Source organism: Eutrema salsugineum, unplaced genomic scaffold (genome assembly GCF_000478725.1).
Source record: "Eutrema salsugineum unplaced genomic scaffold, Eutsalg1_0 scaffold_9, whole genome shotgun sequence".
Classification (NCBI taxonomy): Eukaryota; Viridiplantae; Streptophyta; class Magnoliopsida; order Brassicales; family Brassicaceae; genus Eutrema; species Eutrema salsugineum.
Genome location: NW_006256342.1, coordinates 5,663,864 through 5,683,450, shown reverse-complemented (window position 1 = coordinate 5,683,450; position 19,587 = coordinate 5,663,864). Strand labels below are relative to the sequence as shown.

Sequence of the window (19,587 nt, the reverse complement as noted above, 5' to 3'; positions counted from 1 at the left end):
AGCCAAATCATCAACCTTAAATCAACAAAAGAACTGGTTCGAAAAATTAAAATTATCATCTAAAATTTAGTAGATGTTAATCCTATGTAATGCATTAGTTATATAGATTTCTTTAAGTGCATCACGATAAGTAACCTCGTGCTTCTGATTTGAGCAACGATGCTCCCATCACCGCATAAGCTTCAATGCCATTTAGACCTTTTCAGGTTATGAACTCGAAAAAATGGAGTATTAATGTTGGTGATTGTAGTAAAGATGACTGTGGTAGATGCTGAGTTACTGTCGCGAAACATTCTAATTTCTACTCTAGCTTCTTTTGATTGCTCAGTTCTTAAATATATTTTTCAACAGTTATGTTTTTACCTTTAACATAAATAAACAGTTATGGTTACCACTCAAAAATCTGATGGTAAAGAAAATTATCATTGTCCCAATCAAATACGAAATTTTCTTTAAGAATATTTTAACTGTAAACCAAGTAGTGGTAGATTAGTGATTCTCACTTATGGAGGAGTTGCTCTTTTGATTTAGGCCAAAGATTGATTCTCTACAAACGCAAAATTATCTAACCATTCTTATTTGAACAATTGAATATGCTGCACACTTTTAGATCCACTTAAAAATTTGATAAATAAGTTAGTCAACGATATTATTTATCCGGAGAAATTAGTCAGGTGGTGGCCTGGATTACATTTTGTTATCATATTTTTAGTTGTACATATTAAAAGCTTATATTCTTTTATTAAAAAAGTATTTTACCATATGAACTATATGTTTAATAAACAATTAACATGGTCTAGAGTTAGTTTGAGATGGTCCTCACAGACATGCCCTTAAGCTGAATAATTTTGGCACTCTTTTTTTGTTTTTTTTCGACAATTTTGGCACTCTAAGAGCAACTCGGGGGGTTCTTTGGAGTTTTTAATGAATATTTCTTTGATTTGTGAATAGTGTAGACTCACTTAATTTTTTCCCTTCCCAATCCTGAACCTCTTAAGCTGATGAACCCCTTGACGAAGACGAAGGTAAAACCAAAAAAATCCTTAAAACAGAAACACAAAAAAACACCAAAATCAATTGAAAACAAAAAAATCAGGAGAAGAAACAGAGAAAACGATGAGAAAGCATAGAAAAAAAAAATCAATCGAAGAAGAAAGAGAGGAACCTCATCATTATTATATATATACCCAAGAGAAAAGAGAAATCTGTGTCGAACCCGAAAAGCTATGACCAATAATCTGTGTAGAAAGAGAGATAGAGAAAGGAAGGAGAAGAGAAATGAAGGCTCTGCATTTACAGTGAGGAAGAAGAAGGGGAACAGAATGAGAAATAGTGGATCAAATAAAAAACAGACACGTGGCTGATGAACCCCTCAACGAGCCGCTTCTTCGGACCCTTCAGCAAAGGGCAATTCATCAAATAATAGGCCTTTTTATTCAATTTTAACCCAAAAATCTGATGAACCCCTTCGAAAAACCTCATTTTACCCTGCGTTGGAGGTGGTCTAAGACCATCTTCAATGGTTAGCACCCCTAAGAGATGCTTAACCATTTTTATATAATTTTTTTGGATACTTTTTTGCTTAAGCACCCTTCTAAGTTTTTTTTTAAGTTTTCATCTTCCTATGGTAAATGCTTAAAGTGCAAAAAAAAAAAAATTTACAGATACATAGTCTCTCTGTAATTTCTGAAATCTCCTTCACTAATACAGCTTTTCTGCTTCCATTCTCTGTAACCAGATGAATCGCTGACCTTTTTCTTCCTCTATGATCCCCATCATTGTTGGCTTTAGCCAAATCTCCTTCGTGATTTGAAGAACAAACAGGCAAATCCAAGACTTGTTTGGTTTCATCGCCTTCTTCGTCAAGAAACTCTTCTGCTTCTCCTCCTTGGCCGCCTTCTTCTTCTTCTTCACTCAGCAATCCATATCTCTGCAGCTTCATGGGTCACTGAAAATGGACGGTGACGTCCAATCAAAGCAGGATGACCTACACAAAAATATCAATAGCCACACAAAGTAAGCAAGAGTTTTGGGAGATGCCTAAGTCATACTTAAGTCAAACTCACCTCACATTGGTGCAGATATGTATTCAAATGTCTATGGTTATGCAATCATACATATACAAGTGCGGTACATGTCTGTACTAAACAAGCGTCGCTAATGGTTCACCAAAGCGTAAGAAAATGAACATAAAACAATGAATTAATGTCCGGTTTCTCAGTCAAGCATATAAAACATGGAACCAATTTCTGAAATCTCCTTCACTACCAAAACTATAAACCATCTTTGTCAACCGAACCATACACTCAAAGCAGATGAAGAACATTACCTCATCATCAGAGGCAGAACCAAATCATTGGAATAACAAATTCCTGGTGATTCCGCCTGAGAAGAAACCAATCCATTCATCAGTCCTAAATCAATTCTGCAACAAATATAAAATCCCCAATCAAATTTGGTTCTGAAATTTGATTTTCCAACTAACCAACACGAATAACCCTGATCAATCCCAGACTATCAATTTCGTTTCTGATATGTTAGTCTCCATCTAAACCCAATTCATCTAACAAAATCAGAACAAGTGACCCAAAATTGCAAACAATACCTGTTTTTCTTCCACCATCTCCCTCTATCTCAGAAAATCGCAGAGCACTCTCCCATCGAAGCAAGGAAGCGATTCGTGTAAGCATGCATGAAGAAGTAGCTGGGTAATCTCACAATCGGGAGTAGGATGGAAGGAGAAAAAAACCAGTTGGAAAAATTTTTTTGGTGAAGAAGAAAGAGAGATGATAAAACCTGCGTGAAAAAAAAAGAAAAAAAAAATAAAAATGGTTGACCAATGAGAAACGACCACGCCGTCGGTGTTTAAGGTTGCTTAAAATGCTAATAGAAGCACCGATGCCGAGCTAATTCCCCTATTAAACATTTATTTTTAATCCATTTTTTTGTTAAGCACCCTCTAAACATCGACCATTGGAGGTGCTCTAATTTGGTAAGTATTGTATATATGACAAAACTCACCAGAAGATCTTCAACTTGTCTTGGGCTGCTCATGGGCTCACCATCGAGGTCCGTTTTTTTAATTTGTTAAAAAAATGATTTAAATTTAAATCCCCATAGGATTTGCTTAATTTTTTTTAATCTTTTAAATTTCGTGATTTCTTCCAGAAGAAAAAAGAATAGGAAACCCAAAAAATTGTATCGCAAATCGGAAATCGGAATTGGAAGGGAGAAGGGATCTATCGTCGTCATGGCATCGTCAAGCGACCCCTCCAAAACTGTGATGGAGAGGAAGAAGAAAGGAGCACCGATCAAATTCTTGGTGCCTCTCATATACGCGCCTGTTCTTCCTCTGATTCGTCTCTCTCTGAGGCATAAGCCAGTTCTCAGGGACCGTCTCTTCGGTCTTGTCCTCGCCGGTGCTTTCGCTCATGGCTTCTATCTCGTGTATCCTCTAATTTTATTGCCTCTGCATTAAACCAATTCTGTTGCTTTGTTTGGTTTTTTCTTCTGTGATCTGAATCCTAGTTGTTGATTGTTAATTTGGAACTCTTAGCTTCTTAATTAGTGAAATTGTTCTATTAGCTGCTTGTCTTTTCCAGTTTCATCACTCATTTTTAAGGTTTGGTAAGGAAAATGTATGTTAGGTTGTAGCCTTTTAGGGTTCAGTTCTTTTTTAGTAGAGAGTGTAAATTAACATTGTAGAAGTTTTTGCTCTTGATACTTTGTAGAGGTTTTTATGGCGATTTCACTTAGGGTTAAGATATGTATAAGCAATAGGGATTAAGGCAGTGAATCTTGATTTTAATCGTCTCATCACTTGAAGTTTTGTATGGTTATGTGCTTAGGAAAGTATCCAATTTTCCTGCATCATGTCCTTTAGTGAATTTTGTACAACGTATCTGTGTCTTATACATGTTATTTCTAGAAGTTAAACTATATAACATCTCTATACGGAATTGAGGAACTCAAGAAAGTTAAACATGTAGCCCTAATTCAGGTATTTAGAGATTCAAAATAAGACGTGTGTGGCGTAGATATACTTAGTGATGGTTTTGCAGTGATCATGCTTATGGTACATCAGAGTAAAATGGAATAGTTTAGTATGTTTTCTCTCTTTGGCCATGATCTGATTGATGAGTACGTAAATAACCTGATGGTCGTGAGAGGGTCGATTAAAAGACAAGAGATGTGCTTGAGTTTAACTAGTTGAGAACAGTTGGCTTCCTAATGTTTAGCATCAGTTAACATAAGCAGAGTGTATTATTTGGATTTAGAAAGTAGCTATATGCATTTGCTATTGTTGATATAATCTCTTCCAAGTGTTTTTTTTTTTTTTTTTCTCTTTGGTTTGAATGTTCCTTAAAGATAAAATCATAGAACGGACATATATGATGCAGAGAGCAAATGAAAAACTTGGAGTTGCAGTCATTCATCAAGATTCTCGTTATTTCTCAGATGTCTTTCATATAAATAAAATTTGCTTTTGGGGTTTGGTTGTTTTAAACCTCTGATATAAATTTTGTTTCTATCTTCTGAACCTGAAGTTGGATTTGCCTTTTGAATCCATTTAGTCATCCTTTTGTTCACCAATTACAATGTATCAGCTTTTACATTTTGAATTTCCAAAAACAAATCTTACGATTCCAAATATTAATTTTTAAAATAGATGGTATATATTCAATCTACTAAATAGTATACTTTATTTTTGTATATTTATTTTTATATATCAAACTTAAGTTTTACAAAGAAGATAAATTTAATTTTTATAGTTTGCGATTCAGTTATTAATAAACAGTTTATTTTGATTTATTTATACCATTTATTATTAATATTTAAAAATATGATAAAATTCATCAGTCAACAATAAATTAAATTTCTATTTGATGAATGTAAAAATTCTGCGTGATATAACTATAGGTATATTTATATATACCAATAAAATTTATGAACTAAAATTTGAAATTAATTATTAAAATATTATTTAAAATATTATAATCCTGCGTATATATTACACGGGTTAATTTCTAGTTATAATTTATAATTGTATCTTTTCCTCTCCAAGATCCTCACTTAGCTCTCACACCACATGCACCAGTTAAAAAAAGAAAACTAAAACCTTATGTGACTCGGGACTCTTCTTTTACTATTAGGACTTGTTCACAATTTGGTAATGATGGAGAAATGTCACATGGTGGTGACTGGTGAGATCGATCAGATGCGAGAGGTGTGTGTAAAGTTTATGCGTTGAGGCAACAGCTTTATGAACTGACTTCAATAAAAATGTTCAATTTTATAGGCCTGGCATGAAATTGACCTTAACATGGGATTTTCCCTATATAATAATAGACACAAAAGGCAAAGTGGGAAGAACAGTGGAAAACTGAAAAGGAGGATATAGGCTGAAGGAATCACCAGGGACAAGATGTGTAGGAAATGGTGGCGCTGCGGATTGATCTACACAGTGCTCAGCCTTCTTCTTCTTGATCCATGTCTCATTATCACACATCTCTGCTCATTACCAATTTACCATGTATGTATTCAGTATTCCTATACAGCTTTGTGTTAGCGCAGGGTCTTGGAGGTTGTGGCTTGGTATTGTCCATCCCTAACATATAAAAGGTTACTGGAAAGAAATAGAGCTTCCATATAACGTTGAACCAAACCTAAATCAACTTCTAGAAAGCTGTGCTGCATTCTCTCTGCTCACTGCAATCTCAAGAGGAAGAGGCTTATGTTTTTTACTGCTTATGGTTGTCTTGGCTTGTGCGATAATTTCATACACCAAAGACTTGAAACCGCAGGTTTAGGTGGAATGATTATAAATGCATATTCAAGTTTTGCTTATTGGGTAGCAGATTTGTACAGCAATATCCAAGACTCTACAGGTCCAATAAGCAGCCAACCTTTAAACTGATTACCGCATTTGTGAAAAATTATTCTTCCTGGATAATCGAGATCCCATGCCCACATTTTCCCATATGAATCTTTTATTGTCATAATCCATGGCTTGGCCGAGATCTCACTTGGCAACATGTCTTTTGTATACCAATTCTTGCAAACAGATTTCACGCGAATCAGTTCCATGATACAAAATTTCTATTACATATATCATTGCACAAATCTGGCCACAGTTAACCTGTATTTGCCCTCGTCAAGGTCCTAGACCATTTCACATAATACCAAAGAAGTAATAGTGTATCAGAGTTAATTATGAGAAATCATGACATTTATTAATTTTTTGCTTTGAAAAGAGCAGCGCTAATAGTAATTATGTTGTTTTTCTATCAAGGTTTTAGTAACTTCCTTTGTATTTGGCTGAAAGTTTGTAGGTGCAAACATTTTACAAATCTTGTGAAGGAATGTTATCTCTAAGTCCATTTATTCTAAGATGAAAAAAAGGTGTGACTATGTTGTATATAATTTATCTGTGAAAAAAAATTTATGAAAAAAAGAAAAAGTTTTAAAAACCTAGTCTTTCTCCTTAGTCTTCTAGTTCTTCTTCTTAACAATAAAGTCATTCATCCTCTTCTTCCTAGCTGTAGAGCCAGGTGGATGTGACAAAACAAAGCTCCTCCAACCCCACCTATGGTGTGCAGCTTCAGAATTCTCAGCTGGATCTGCATTTTCTAGTGTGCTTTCTTCGTAAATCACTATAGTTCTTCGAGCAAGTGATAACAACTTCAGAGAATACTACTCGATCTAACATATCAGTAATTATTGGGTCTAATATGTAACAAATGTTACTGTTTTCACACAGGTGTTTTATTTCCTTCCTTTAACATACTGGAAAAAGTTGCAAGGCAAATTTTTGATATTATTATATGATGTGTGATTTATATAATTACTGGCAAGTGCTTCCATTCAATTTTCATTATTGTGGGTTAACTCAACACGCTAATCAACCTGAAATATTCCACATTTTTCTACCCAAAATATTGGGACGCTTGATTTCTACCATGATTGACCAATTCTATTTCTACTGTCCAAATTGATTTGTAGTCTTTTTTTGTGTGTGTGTAAGATTTAGCATAAAGACTCCAGTGAAAGATATATGTTCAGTCATCGCAATCTTGGAAGTTCGAAGAATGAGATCTTAGACACTCTTTCTAGTTTATAAATGTAAAATGTGTACCCTTTAGTATTTTAATTTTATTGCGTGACTTCTAAGATTGTCAAATTGTATATCTGTAAATCTGTAGACGTCATGTGCTATAAACGAAAGAGCTACTAATGTATTATAAATAATACGAAACTTTGTCCTTTAAAATGCAATATAAGATGTCAAAAGGAAAATACAACTTAATAATATATATGCAACCGAAAGTTTTTAAATTAATTTATGAAGCCGTCAAGTCAAACTACAACTTGAGAGAAAAGTCAATTTGAGCTATGTAACAGAAAATATTATATATGTAAGATATGTAATACTAGAACAACATTTCGATATACAACGTTTTAGGCAGATAGCTATCGGTCAATAGCAAAAAAAATACAACTTCAATTAAAAATCGATTACTTATTTATTTTTGTAATACACTGTGAATTGATTTATATAATTTATGTTTACTAGTTTACTTCACGTCAAGTTAAAAAAGTCAGAAGACATGTGAGAATTGATATACTAGAAAAACAATTTAAGTTGATTATTTCTTATTATCATCGATCTACTGATGACATAGCGCGTTATTTATACACATATGAAAAAAAAAAAAAAGACGCGTACAAAGGTTGAATAAAACAAAACAAGCTTAAATTAAAAAGCATAACAAATTTGAAAAAAAAAAAATATCCTTCTGGTGAATTTTGGTAAGTAGCTTATTTGATTGCAATCACTTTTTTTTTTTTTTGACATCGATTGCAATCACTTATGCAAAGAAATATATTTCTTTCCTTAAAACAAAAAAAATATTTAAAACTTCAATTACTTTGACCGTTGATTTTGACGTAGCACCGAAGGACGCTGGGAAAAAAAAATTTCAGAGTTTTGTTGTTTTTGTCGTTGTTTTGAAGCACTGAAGAAAAATTGATTCAAGAATTGTAAGTTTGAAACAAAGTTAACAAGAGAGAAAGAAAGGAGGGAAAGAAGACAAAGCTACTTGTGTTGGTCTTTAATGGCTGTAGACAGTAAAGCCGGTCACTTTTAATATCTTTATAACGAAGATTCTTCAGTTATGGTTTTGAAGTGATAGCTCTTACAGATCTGAGGTTATTACACATTCTCCATCGAATTGGGGGTAATCTCAGTGATCTGGTTTTGCGTGAGTGATCTGGAATTTGGTGATTGGAAAGCAAATTTTAGTGACCTGGGTTTTCTCTAACACGTCGTCGTCGTCGTCTTCTCTCTGCTTTGTCTTGAAGCCTATGTTTTTGAGTAATTTAGGGTTTAATCAAAGAATAGCTGTTTGATCTCGAAAGTTGCTGCTTCTTCACGTTAAGTGTTTTTTTTTTGTTGGTAAAGTTTGGTGGTGGTTTCAGGAGACTGTCATACTCAAAAAGTCTGGGAATTTTAGGTTTCTGATTCCTAATTTTGCTTAGTGATCGATCATCTCTGCTCGTTTCTCGAGAAAAGTTTCAAATTTTGATGAGAAGGTAAGAGCTTTGTGGTGGACCCAGAAGCGTGTCGGTGATAAGAAGTTAGATTTTGTGGTGGGTCGGAGTTTTTAGATGGCGACATCACCGGCACAGCCTCCGATTTCAAATCCTCCACCGTCTCCACCGGTGACTTCACCGCCACTGAACAATTCTCCTCCGAGTAACAATGCCACTTCACCACCGTCTCCGTCTCCTCCTCCGGCCACACCACCACCAGTAACATCGCCGCCACCAAATAGAGCTCCTCCTCCTACTCCGATTACGACCTCACCACCACCACCACCAATTGGTTCACCTCCTCTGCCAAAACCACCTGAGATCTCTCCTCCACCGCCACAACCAGTGATCCGTTCACCTCCTCCTTCAGTTTCACCGCCACCTTCACCACCATTGTTGCAGCCACCACAAGCCTCTCCTCCACCACCATTACCTTCTTCTCCTCCACCTCCTTCATCTGTTCCTCCTCCACGGACTTCTCCTTCACCACCAATCTCACAACGCTCTCCTCCACCGCCTTCAGAGCGTCCCACTCTATCTCCTCCTCCACCTTCTCCGCCTTCAGAGCGTCCTATTCAGTCTCCTCCTCTACCTTCTCCACCTTCAGAGCGTCCCATTCAGTCTCCTCCTCTACCTTCTCCACCTTCAGAGCGTCCCATTCAGTCTCCTCCTCCTCCTTCTCCGCCTTCAGAGCGTCCCACTCAGTCTCCTCCTCCTCCTACGCCGCCTTCAGAGCGTCCCATTCAGTCTCCTCCTCCACCAACAGAGGATACTAGTCCACCACCTTCAGATTCTTCTCCTCCTCCTCCTCCTCCTCAACCTTCTCCTCCCCAAATACTAGTCCCAGGATCTAACAATTCACCTCAAAACAACCCTACTCCTAGTGCTCCTGATCGTTCAGATCCTACTAATAGTAGTGGCATTGGTACTGGAGCTGTTTTCGGAATCAGTCTCGCAGTGGCGCTTGTGGTGTTCAGTCTAATTGGACTCTTTGTCTGGTGCGTAAGAAGACGAGAAAAACGTCTTTCAGCTGTTAGTGGTGGCAATATTACACCATCACCAATGAGCTCCTCCTCTCCAAGATCAGGTTAGTTATGATCTTGAAATACTTGGCTTATGTATAAACTGTTTCTTGTGTGTGCGTTTCTTGATTTTTTTTTTTCATTTTCGATAATGCTTATGTCCAGATTCAGCTTTTTTTAGGACGCAGTCATCTGCACCTGTTGTACTGGGAAAGCGTTCAGGAAGCAATCAACAAACGTATTTCTCACAGTCACAATCTGGCGGCTTAGGCAACTCGAAAGCACTGTTCTCATACGAGGAGCTTGTCAAGGCAACAAATGGGTTTTCGCAAGAAAATCTTTTGGGTGAAGGTGGATTTGGTTCTGTGTATAAAGGTGTGTTACCGGATGGGAGAGTAGTTGCTGTGAAACAGCTCAAGATTGGTGGAGGACAAGGTGATCGAGAGTTCAAATCCGAGGTCGAAACTCTTAGCAGGATTCATCACCGTCATTTGGTTTCCATCGTGGGACATTGCATCTCTGGTGACCGTAGATTGCTCATTTATGATTATGTCTCTAACAACGACCTTTACTTCCACCTTCATTGTAAGTAAAGTAACATGTTCCGAGATTATAACACACACCACTGGTACTGACACTATCTACTACATGTTCTAAATAGCATCCAAAGAAGTTCTTGACTGGGCAACACGTGTTAGAATCGCTGCTGGGGCGGCTCGTGGACTAGCTTATCTCCATGAAGATTGTAAGTTGTTGCTTAGCCCCCACTAGTTTTACCTTTTTCAATCATATCTTCTTGCTTTTGATGGTAACTTCCATATCGTTCTCCTCCATTTTCCAACATCTACCACACTTGTTGAGCTCTTTGATGTTTTTCTTTAGGTCCCTGTGGACCACATTATGTTATTCTTACTATATTTTTCTGTTGTCAGGTCATCCACGGATCATTCACAGGGACATAAAGTCGTCTAACATTCTTTTAGAAGACAACTTTGACGCTCGGGTACACATTAGTCTCTGCTATTTCTTGATTTTCAATGTTTCAGCAACATTCGTGACTTTTAAGCAGTAATTGATCCCTCATCTTTGTAGGTTTCTGACTTTGGTCTCGCAAGATTAGCTCTTGATTGTAACACTCATATCACCACACGGGTCATTGGAACATTTGGGTAGGTTCTTTGCCTTTCTTGATTAAAGAGAACATATTTTGGCATCTCACTGATATTTTTCTTCATTCATATACTTTCAGCTACATGGCTCCTGAATATGCAGCAAGTGGAAAATTAACAGAGAAATCAGATGTATACTCTTTTGGAGTTGTTCTGCTCGAGTTGATCACTGGACGTAAACCGGTGGATTCATCCCAACCGCTAGGAGACGAGAGCCTTGTTGAATGGGTAGGAAACCTCACTTAACTTCCTCATCAAACCCCTCATGTCGTTTGAACCTTTGCATTGTATGTTTTTCTCAGGCCCGGCCTCTTGTAAGTCATGCCATCGAAACCGAAGAATTCGATTGTTTAGCAGATCCCAAGCTCGGAGGAAAGTATGTAGATTCTGAAATGTTTAGAATGATTGAAGCAGCTGGAGCCTGCGTGCGCCATTCAGCTGCCAAGAGACCTAGAATGGGACAAGTAGATGCATTTTCTTTTCTTCTCTCCTTGACAAGAGTTTGCTTTGCCTTTGCTTAAAAAAAACTTGAAGGAATCTTGATTGTTGCAGATTGTGAGAGCTTTTGAAAGTGTAACCGAGGAAGACCTCACCAACGGGATGAGACTAGGAGAAAGCGAGGTCTTTGACTCAGCTCAACAGTCAGCTGAGATCAGATTGTTCAGAAGAATGGCATTTGGTAGCCAAAATTACAGTACAGATTTTTTCACACATAGTAGTTACAGTAGCAGAGACGGAAACGTGTAAATATATCATACACAGATTGTTTTTTTTGCTTTCTCTCTCGCCATTAGAGGCAAGAATACAGCCCAGTTTTGCCTGAAAACTGCAAATCCTGTTTCATGTTTCCACACTGTAATTACATCTCAAAGCAGAACCCTTCTTGAGCTCCCAAAGCAGTATGAATCTTCCTCTGGTTTTGTTTTCTCTTTTTTTCTGTTCATTTTTTTTTTTTTTGTTTCCATGTGGTGAAACTAAAGAGACTACAAAATACAAATTGCAGAAACAGAGGATTTCAGAGGAGCATGTGGTTGAACAAGAAGATGGGGAAAAAATGAATATCTTTAGTCTTTACGTTCTTGAACAAGAGAGGTTTCGTTTCTTACATGAAATTACTTTTGTATGTATATCTTTCGTGCTTATAGCATCAAGTTTGCACATTCTGTGACGTTACATCCTCGTCATATTGTCTCATTCTTATACTTATGATAAATCAACAAGGATCTTTCTTTGTCTCTCATTGTGTGTGTTACTATACCTCAATTTCCACAAGCAAAAGACTAATTTATCCTTATGAATCACCGTGGAAGAGAGTAGAATCAAAGGAAACTAAAGATTGTAGTTGCTTCAACGTCCAAAATTCCTAAACAATGCTTTTAAAAATCCCATGTGATTCTATGTTAGAACAAACAAATACTTAGCAAACACATGGGTGTTGCTTTGCCTTGCATAGTTGATACTTGATACCTTTGACACAATCCTATGTAACCTCTTAAGCTCTGTTTCTCTCCATCTCCTTCTTCTATATCTTTTGTTTTTTTACCTTAACAGTTTGTATGCATCAAGAGTTATGGAACAAGATTGTGGTGCTTTTGCAGCAGATTGTGTTATCCTCTGTTGCTGCTGCGAGTGCTTTTTGCTACAAGTTTTTATCTTCGTCTTCTACAAGACGCCTCGTAAACTTGCTCAGAAGATGAAGAAATTTGTGATCAGGAGGCTGCGAGGAAAGAAGAGAAGAGACGCGAAAACCATCCTACCCACAAAGGAGGAGGATTGTAGAGAGGAGGAGGAGCATTTGTCCGGTGATGGGTCGAGATTTAGTTGCATGGAGGATACAGAGGAGATGTTGCAAGAACTTTCCATGAAGGGAGAGTTTGTGTTTGGGAGTTTCTGGCGACAAGGAGACCCTACAAACGATTTCGATTTCGGAAACTCACAATATGAAATAGCTAAAGACAGTGATCATTCCTTATCATTGCTCATCTCACAAGATGTCTTATTGGATTCAAGAATCCAAATAATGAAGCCTTAGGAGGACCGGAACTAAAGGGGTATACAACTTCCCTATGCACTCTCCATTTCTCTAAGAATTACAGTAAAAACTAAAGAACTAGTACCAATCTTGAAAGAGCAAAAGAAGAGAAAAGGCGAGATGACAGCCACTAGCAACAACTGTGTGGCATTGCATACTCTCTTTACTGGAACTCTGATGTATAATCTTCAGCTGTTCCCTAATGCGTTTCAGTGACATAATCAGATGTTTCTTAACCAGGCAAGGCCCAAAGAATCAGAGAATGTACAACAACTGTTAAACAGCCTTCCTCCAGTCTGGATTCATATATTTACGTCCTGCGAGTCAGCTGAAAATGCAGATTAACGAGAGAAGACAATCCAATCGATACTAGGTGATCTCATTGTCATGATTCAGGCTCAGATCTCCTCACTGATCTCTTTTTAGCTTCTAATCTTGCGGTGAACCCAACTGTTGTAGGCCTGATAGATCTTTGCCTCACCATATCACAGTACTCAGGGTCGTTACACTGACCTTCATACCTTAGCCACTGTATCATCCCATGGTACATTGGGAAAAAACTCATCTGAATTGCAGAGTAGATGAAGTATGGCATCAATGTGGAAACAACCACAAAGAGAGTAATGACCCAGTAAGAAAGTGATGGCGCAAGAGCTTCAACAAATACTTTATATTCCTCGGTTGATATTCTTGCTGGAAGTTCTCCATACACCGCCATGAAAATGTACCAAACGACGATGGAGCCCCAAATGACGATGTGCTGGATCAGTGTGAAGTAGCTGATAGCCAATGCCATCTGCAAATTCACAACCCAGACAATGCATGTGTACATTGTCCCGCCTAAGATCTCTCTTCCCACTGTCTTTCCATCGTGGTTGAAAGCTTGAGATTGGAGAGAGCTTTTGCACAGATAAAAAATGATTACTGCACTGTAGAATCCATTGAACATCCAGCCAAGTATCCTGCGCCAGCTGAACAGAACATTCTGAACACCTTCTTGGTATAACAGCGGAAACTGCGAGAAAACCAAGACGAGAGGAAGGATTTAGCACAAATTGTTTGAGAGGTGAGAAGATGAAGCTGTTGTGTAATGCAATGGAGAAAAAATTTACCTTGAGACAATACCGTGCAGACACATCTTGGTCGAAGACACCGAGAGCAATAACTGGCAGGGACGAGAAGAAGACGTTGTAAAGAGACAGGAACCAGTCATTGTAGGCAGGTGTCGATGAAAATGTTGTGTATGCTTCATATAAGAAGAGAGTGAAACCAAATGTAATGTTCTTGTAGAAGAAGTAGCAAATCTGTGAATAAAAGAAAACTAGTCAGGCCAAAAGTATTGATTATGTTAAGAGACTCATGGCATAAAGGGTTTGTCTCAATCTGAAGATATATAAGAATGATATTTTACCATTGTTGAGATCCGTCTGTAACACCAGTGTCCATGGACTAGTAACAAACGTTCCAGATATCTGAACTGAGCAATCGCAATGTCGCTGGACATTACAGCCTGAACAATGATCAGGATTAGGCCACAAAAGAAAAACACACACAGCAACAAAAGTAGTAAATGATATGCTATATAGCTCTAAATCGAACCTGCATTCCTTCCACGCCGCTAATCCCCACACCTATATCTGCTTCCTGAAGCATTCCAACATCATTCGCGCCATCACCAATAGCTAACGTCGTTTTACCATTTCCAGATTTTACTAGTCTTGTCACCTATATAGCGTTGCAGTTCTTGAGCAAATCTTGAAAGGAGCAAAAGTATACAACGTAGAAACACTAACCAGAGCTTTCTGTTTTGGTGATGAACGGCAACAAATGACAGAGGCGCAACCAACGGCTAGCTCTAAAAATATGTGCTTTATATCATCATCCAACGCGTAAGCAAGTGATTTTCCATCAATGATTAGAGCAAAAGCATCAGAGTTTCCACCAGAATAGTTTAGCTGAGACTTTCCATTAATTATCTGCAACAGGACATTTTCCTTTGATGCCTGCAAGATAAAATCAAACCACATTGATTCATTCATTTATATAATCTTCCACGGAATACAAATGTCTTGGTTGTATTTTACCTTTGCAATGGCGTTTTTTTCTCCGGTTTTTTCCAGTGAATGGATTTCAGGAGTCTCCAAGTTGATTATGATCTGCTTCATGTCTTGTCTGAGCAAACTACAAGCGAAGCTGACAAAGAAATACGTACAAAGGGTTCAGAGAGTGGACAGAATGAAGAAAAACTGTATGCAGGAACTCGAGAGTAGATATTCTTAAGGTGTTACCCAGAAAATGATACCCAATATTGATAGCAGTCTCCATTTTGTCACCAGTCAAAACCCAAATCTTTATTCCTGCTTGAGCAAGCTTGTCAATGCAATCAGGGACCTGAAAGAAATCAAGGATGAACTATATTCAGTTCACCAACTAAATAATTCGTTATGTAAATTTCATTAGCGGCTTGCTTACTCCATTTTGGAGTTTATCTTCAACAGCAGTAGCTCCAAGAAGAATCAGGTCTTTCTCAACTTTCTCCGTTACTTCCTCTATCAGCGATTCTCGATCAACACTAACCGAACTCTTGGCTTCACTGATTCTCTCATTAAAAACTTTGTATTCATTCTCATCGAGTTCACGATATGCAAGTATCAAAGTTCTCAGTCCTGCATCAGCATACTCGTTCACATGGTCCCTTGTTTCCTCTTCAAACTCTCTACCATTCTTGGAAAGTCTTTCAAACATAACACTGGACAAAGAAACAAGATTTTGTACAATAAGTTCAAAAGGAAGATACTGCCCTATTTTGAAAAGGTTTTCTCTAAAGATATATGTCACTTACTTATCTGCTCCTTTACAAAGTAATAAGAGTTTCCCATCTTCATCCTGCACTATAACTGACATTCTCTTCCTCGTGCTGTTGAACTCAAGAACGTTCAGGACTTTGTACAACCTGCAACACAAAGCCATTTCACTCAAGTAAGTTTCGAAACAGAAACTTTTTTATAGCATAAAAGAAAAGAAGAGGAGAAGGACCAACCTTTCAACTCGTTTGCCAGTCACCAGATCAAGCTCTCTTACCGATATGGTAGTTTGAGTTCTGTTAAAAAATTCAAACCCAAGCTCCCTCGCTGCAATAACAAATGCTGCTTCATCAGGCGACTCAGCCTCGTAAGAGATCTTTTCTGTGTCTTCATCCACTTCAGGTATCACTGTATGGCAAACAGCAAGCAATCTGAAAAACTTCTGAATGACATCAGCATGAGTTTCGGTGACCCAGTTCCCATTCATTATCCTTTCATCTCTAAAGTTGAATCCTTTCACCGTCGGCTCTTCAGCAACTGCCTCCTTACTGTATTCCACATCATTCTCACTGCTCTGAAACACCAAAGTAGAACCTTTTCTTCTTCCCATAGCCATCTCCACCTCTGTAACACCACGGCCATAAGCTGTCCCTGCAACAGAACACTTGATGAACTCCATGGAGTTACAAGTCAACGTTCCCGTCTTGTCCGAAAGGATTGTATCAACTTGCCCAAGCTCTTCATTCAGGTTAGAGGTACGTGCACGAGCTGGCTTGTCAGCTTCTTCATAATACATGTGGATATCCTGATTGATGAAGATGCTCTGAAGGACTTTAACAATCTCTATTGAGACATATAAAGATATAGGAATGAAATAGCTGTACAGCATAACCGCCGTTAGAAAGTGATAAATGGCAGCCACAGGAGCTCTTTTGGGGTCAAAGAAGATGCTGGAGCTATCTGGTCTCAAATACCATCTTTTCATCACACCATCCTTGAAATCATCTCTTGTTGTAACTCCAAAAAGAACCGAACCAATAAACGCCATCGCAACAACCATGAAGAACATGAGGTAGATAATCTTATCCATCTTCTTTTCAATCATGCTTCTCTTAGATGGAGGATCCGTTGAATTCTGAATCACCTTTGTGTCATGACCCGTGAAGATAACCGCGCCATAGATGAAATCCGTGTTCCTGAGCTTCGAGTCTCTCAGGAGAAGCTGTTGAGGTGAGAGAGGGTATTTGGCTCCTTTAAGCTCCATGGTTCCAACAAAGGAATACAAGTTAGCGTTTGGATCCTCGCACTTGACAAAAGCCTCGAATCCCTTGAAGTCAAACTCTTCACGCAAGGACGTAGTTACTTCCAGGCCTTGTTTGACTTTCAGATTGGTCTCACCGTCGAGGTTCATTGTCTCTACATAGCAAATAGCATCTTCATAGCTAGAAGAGAGCAAAACAAGATCTGCCGGGAAAAACTCGTTCTTCTCTACCTTCACTATATCTCCAATGCTAAGTGTCTTCCACTCCTTGGAATCGAAATTCCCATCGCCTCTATGCACTTTCACTTTCCTATTATTCACCTCAATATCCTAAAAAAACCACATTTTTCATTTCGGATTTCAGACAAATGAAGCTTAACTTTAACCTTAAACTCTCAGATTCAGAACAAGATCACAACACAAGAATCATACAAGATCATCTAATCCAGGTCTAGAAAGAATCAAAAAGGTACCTGCTTTTTGCGGCGCCAATCTTCAACGGCTTCTTTAACCATAGTAGCACCAATAACGAAGAAGAGAGGAACAATGGCGCTCGCAGCAGTGTAAGGAGCAAGAGGAGTGAAAGACAAGATCCCAGTGACCAAGAAGTAGAAATTAGCAACTCTCCTGAATTGCTCAAAGAGTGATTTGGGCAAGAAAGTGGCGAGAGTGTACTTGGTGGTCCTCACGTAGTTGTCTGAGTAGTTTCTCGAATCAGCTTCAGGTGAATCCGGTTCGTTGATGAACACGACCCGAGAGAAACCGGGTCCTCCGATTTGTGAATGGTCTTGCTTGAAACATGCTTCTGCGCATGTTAGTGTGTATAGCTTGCTTAGCTGTATTCTCCTTCTTCGTCTTTTTGTTGTTCCAGTTCCTGTCATTGAAGTGAGATCTGGGAGAGCCAAAGTTTGAATCTTTTACTGAAACAAATTGCAGATTCTTTCACCTGAAAAATTAAAAAACAATTCAGACACGCAAAACGAGTAAGAAAGGCCAAATTTTTGTTGGTTGGGTGTTGAGAGAATAAGATTTTAACAAAAAAAAAATTTGGTTTGTTGAAACTGTGTGACTCAACTGATTTTTTTCAACACCCGCGAGAACATTTTTAAAAGAAACTGAGAAAATAAAAAAAGTTTCGATTTTGTTTTTCAAAAAAGTGGGAAAAAAGGAAAAGAAAAAAAGACAATACCGATTTTGGCAGGACCTCAAACCAACCGAACAGAAAAGCAGAGAAGACCGTGACGGGTTATAGTATCTGACCTCGTTTTCTGCGAATCCGGTTTATTTTTCTCGGGAAAAATGATATTTTTTTCTCGGGAAAAGATCAGGGGAAAATAGACGAGAAATCGAGTGACTGAGAGCTGAAAGTTTTGTGAATCTTCAAAGATCAAGAAGAGGGTACTTACCAAAGCTGTGATCTCTGAGAAAGTCGAGATTTTTTTGAAAAAGATATTCATAAGACAAGAAATTGGAAAATTTTACAGCTATGAGAGCTTGAGTGGAGATCTCATAATTTTCTGACTTTTTCGATTTCTCTGGTTTTTTTATAGCCAATTTTCTCTTCCCATCCAAACAAATTGGGAAGACGAAGACGAGGAAGAAGAAAACACAGAGAAAGTGCCAAGATTCGGACAAGTCATGGTTTCCTCTAGAAAATTATATGTTTTGATGGAATAAACAGCAAATCAAAATGCTGATAATTTTTCGGAAAAGCAAAAAAAAATTCAACAGATGGAGAGAGAGAGAGAGCATGAAGACAAAGTCTCTTTTATTTTCCGAGAAAATGGGAATCTGGTGATCATCAAAGGTGAAAAAACCTTTCGCTCTGTGTGAAGAACACAAAAGCTGAACTGTGGAGGAAAAAAAAAAAAAAAGACAAGGAGTATATGGCAGATTCAAATCTAGGAAAATTTTAGTGTCAGATTTTCAGAAAAGAAAAAAAAAACTGTGAGAATTTTGGTTACAGAGGAAGAAAGAAGAATCGATTGGAGGAACATTAGATGCGCCGTCATGGCGGAGAAGGTGACCGAACACAAAATGCGGGTCAAACACTTAAATCAGATGCATCAATGCATGAATTCTCTTATTTAATTTCTACTACTACTATATAAGTAAGTATCTTCTTTGAATTACTTACTGGAGTATTTAATATTAATAATTGCACCCTTGTTTTCAAACTCTTGCAACAAAGGATTTGATTATTAGTTGAGGTAACCATAAATAGAAGTATTAACAATACACGTTTCAATTAGAGAAATTAGGTGAAATAATCTCTTTTGAAACATAGTTTCATTTTTTTCTTTAATAAATAATATATGATTTTCATTATAAAACAAAAAAATAAATAAAACCCCATAACTAATTTGCTTCAGTTCTTACACGTTGTGTCTTTCTCTATCGAAAAGAAGATGGCGAGTTCGTGATATGGTGGAAGAAAATCTTCGTCGATTGCTAAACTCGTAGTAGAATGAGTTTTTTTTTTTTTTTTAACCTTACGTAGTAGAATGAGTTATGACGTACAGTACTGTACGTGTCGAAGGCACATTATAATAAGTTCTTTTAGAGTCTAACGACTAGGATTTTTGTTGTTTGTTAAAGACCTAACGACTAGGTTGATCTGATCCGGCCATATAGAATCCCAGACTCGAGACTAAGATAATACTTCCTCCGTTTCACAAAGAGTATCATTTTGACATTTTTCACAGTT

General features: G+C 37.7%; 4 protein-coding genes and 1 long non-coding RNA gene across 9 annotated transcripts; 3 read left to right on the top strand and 2 right to left on the bottom strand.

The window, feature by feature from the left end:
* Positions 1 to 1,456: 1,456 nt before the first annotated feature.
* LOC112086203 lies at positions 1,457 to 2,788 on the bottom strand. Of its 2 annotated transcripts, none has more exons than XR_002899365.1 (3): positions 2,606 to 2,769; positions 2,330 to 2,425; positions 1,457 to 1,987 (listed from the first exon to the last, which is right to left on the bottom strand). It is a non-coding gene; the product is annotated as an uncharacterized LOC112086203 (long non-coding RNA). The 2 variants fall into 2 exon arrangements; XR_002899364.1 differs by having other exon boundaries at positions 1,458 to 1,987; positions 2,330 to 2,385; positions 2,606 to 2,788.
* A 350-nt stretch (positions 2,789 to 3,138) lies between these two features.
* On the top strand, positions 3,139 to 4,622 carry LOC18009309. The gene is made up of 2 exons (XM_024152323.1): positions 3,139 to 3,447; positions 4,381 to 4,622. Exons 1-2 carry the CDS (start codon positions 3,251 to 3,253, stop codon positions 4,409 to 4,411), a joined length of 228 nt encoding a protein of 75 aa, XP_024008091.1. The 5' UTR covers positions 3,139 to 3,250; the 3' UTR covers positions 4,412 to 4,622.
* A 3,309-nt stretch (positions 4,623 to 7,931) lies between these two features.
* Positions 7,932 to 12,008, top strand: LOC112083373 (proline-rich receptor-like protein kinase PERK9). 2 transcript variants are annotated; one of them, XM_024151056.1, is made up of 9 exons: positions 7,932 to 9,679; positions 9,786 to 10,199; positions 10,276 to 10,359; positions 10,547 to 10,617; positions 10,707 to 10,783; positions 10,864 to 11,011; positions 11,086 to 11,247; positions 11,336 to 11,682; positions 11,787 to 12,008. In XM_024151056.1, exons 1-8 carry the CDS (start codon positions 8,668 to 8,670, stop codon positions 11,528 to 11,530), a joined length of 2,163 nt encoding a protein of 720 aa, XP_024006824.1. In that variant the 5' UTR covers positions 7,932 to 8,667; the 3' UTR covers positions 11,531 to 11,682; positions 11,787 to 12,008. The 2 variants fall into 2 exon arrangements, with proteins under 2 accessions (XP_024006824.1, XP_024006821.1); XM_024151053.1 differs by having other exon boundaries at positions 7,936 to 9,679; positions 9,780 to 10,199.
* Positions 12,009 to 12,353: 345 nt separating this feature from the next.
* Positions 12,354 to 13,100, top strand: LOC18009319. Its single transcript, XM_024150858.1, has one exon. The coding sequence runs from the start codon at positions 12,354 to 12,356 to the stop codon at positions 12,813 to 12,815; it is 462 nt and encodes a 153-aa protein (XP_024006626.1). The 3' UTR covers positions 12,816 to 13,100.
* Positions 12,723 to 18,935, bottom strand: LOC18009321 (putative phospholipid-transporting ATPase 9). 3 transcript variants are annotated; one of them, XM_024150844.1, is made up of 13 exons: positions 18,287 to 18,935; positions 18,070 to 18,148; positions 17,354 to 17,826; positions 15,856 to 17,210; positions 15,658 to 15,768; positions 15,288 to 15,564; positions 15,118 to 15,206; positions 14,900 to 15,008; positions 14,609 to 14,818; positions 14,415 to 14,540; positions 14,227 to 14,325; positions 13,928 to 14,119; positions 12,723 to 13,830 (listed from the first exon to the last, which is right to left on the bottom strand). In XM_024150844.1, exons 3-13 carry the CDS (start codon positions 17,759 to 17,761, stop codon positions 13,201 to 13,203), a joined length of 3,606 nt encoding a protein of 1,201 aa, XP_024006612.1. In that variant the 5' UTR covers positions 17,762 to 17,826; positions 18,070 to 18,148; positions 18,287 to 18,935; the 3' UTR covers positions 12,723 to 13,200. The 3 variants fall into 3 exon arrangements, with proteins under 3 accessions (XP_024006612.1, XP_006391106.1, XP_024006621.1); XM_006391044.2 differs by lacking the exons at positions 18,070 to 18,148; positions 18,287 to 18,935 and having other exon boundaries at positions 17,354 to 17,940; XM_024150853.1 differs by lacking the exons at positions 17,354 to 17,826; positions 18,070 to 18,148; positions 18,287 to 18,935 and having other exon boundaries at positions 15,856 to 17,035; positions 17,112 to 17,164.
* Positions 18,936 to 19,587: the final 652 nt, after the last annotated feature.

Excerpts from the sequence above, each read along its gene's own strand:
- LOC18009309 (XM_024152323.1), top strand. The coding sequence starts at position 3,251 with ATGGCATCGTCAAGCGACCCCTCCAAAACTGTGATGGAGAGGAAGAAG. Across the intron at positions 3,448-4,380 it reads GCTCATGGCTTCTATCTCGT|AACGGACATATATGATGCAG; the intron begins GTATCCTCTAAT and ends ATAAAATCATAG.
- LOC112083373 (XM_024151053.1), top strand. The coding sequence starts at position 8,668 with ATGGCGACATCACCGGCACAGCCTCCGATTTCAAATCCTCCACCGTCT. Across the intron at positions 10,200-10,275 it reads CCTTTACTTCCACCTTCATT|CATCCAAAGAAGTTCTTGAC; the intron begins GTAAGTAAAGTA and ends TGTTCTAAATAG. Across the intron at positions 10,618-10,706 it reads AAGACAACTTTGACGCTCGG|GTTTCTGACTTTGGTCTCGC; the intron begins GTACACATTAGT and ends TCATCTTTGTAG.
- LOC18009319 (XM_024150858.1), top strand. The coding sequence starts at position 12,354 with ATGGAACAAGATTGTGGTGCTTTTGCAGCAGATTGTGTTATCCTCTGT.
- LOC18009321 (XM_024150844.1), bottom strand. The coding sequence starts at position 17,761 with ATGACAGGAACTGGAACAACAAAAAGACGAAGAAGGAGAATACAGCTA. Across the intron at positions 15,009-15,117 it reads GAGACTGCTATCAATATTGG|CTTCGCTTGTAGTTTGCTCA; the intron begins GTATCATTTTCT and ends TTTCTTTGTCAG. Across the intron at positions 14,120-14,226 it reads ACAGACGGATCTCAACAATG|ATTTGCTACTTCTTCTACAA; the intron begins GTAAAATATCAT and ends TTTTATTCACAG.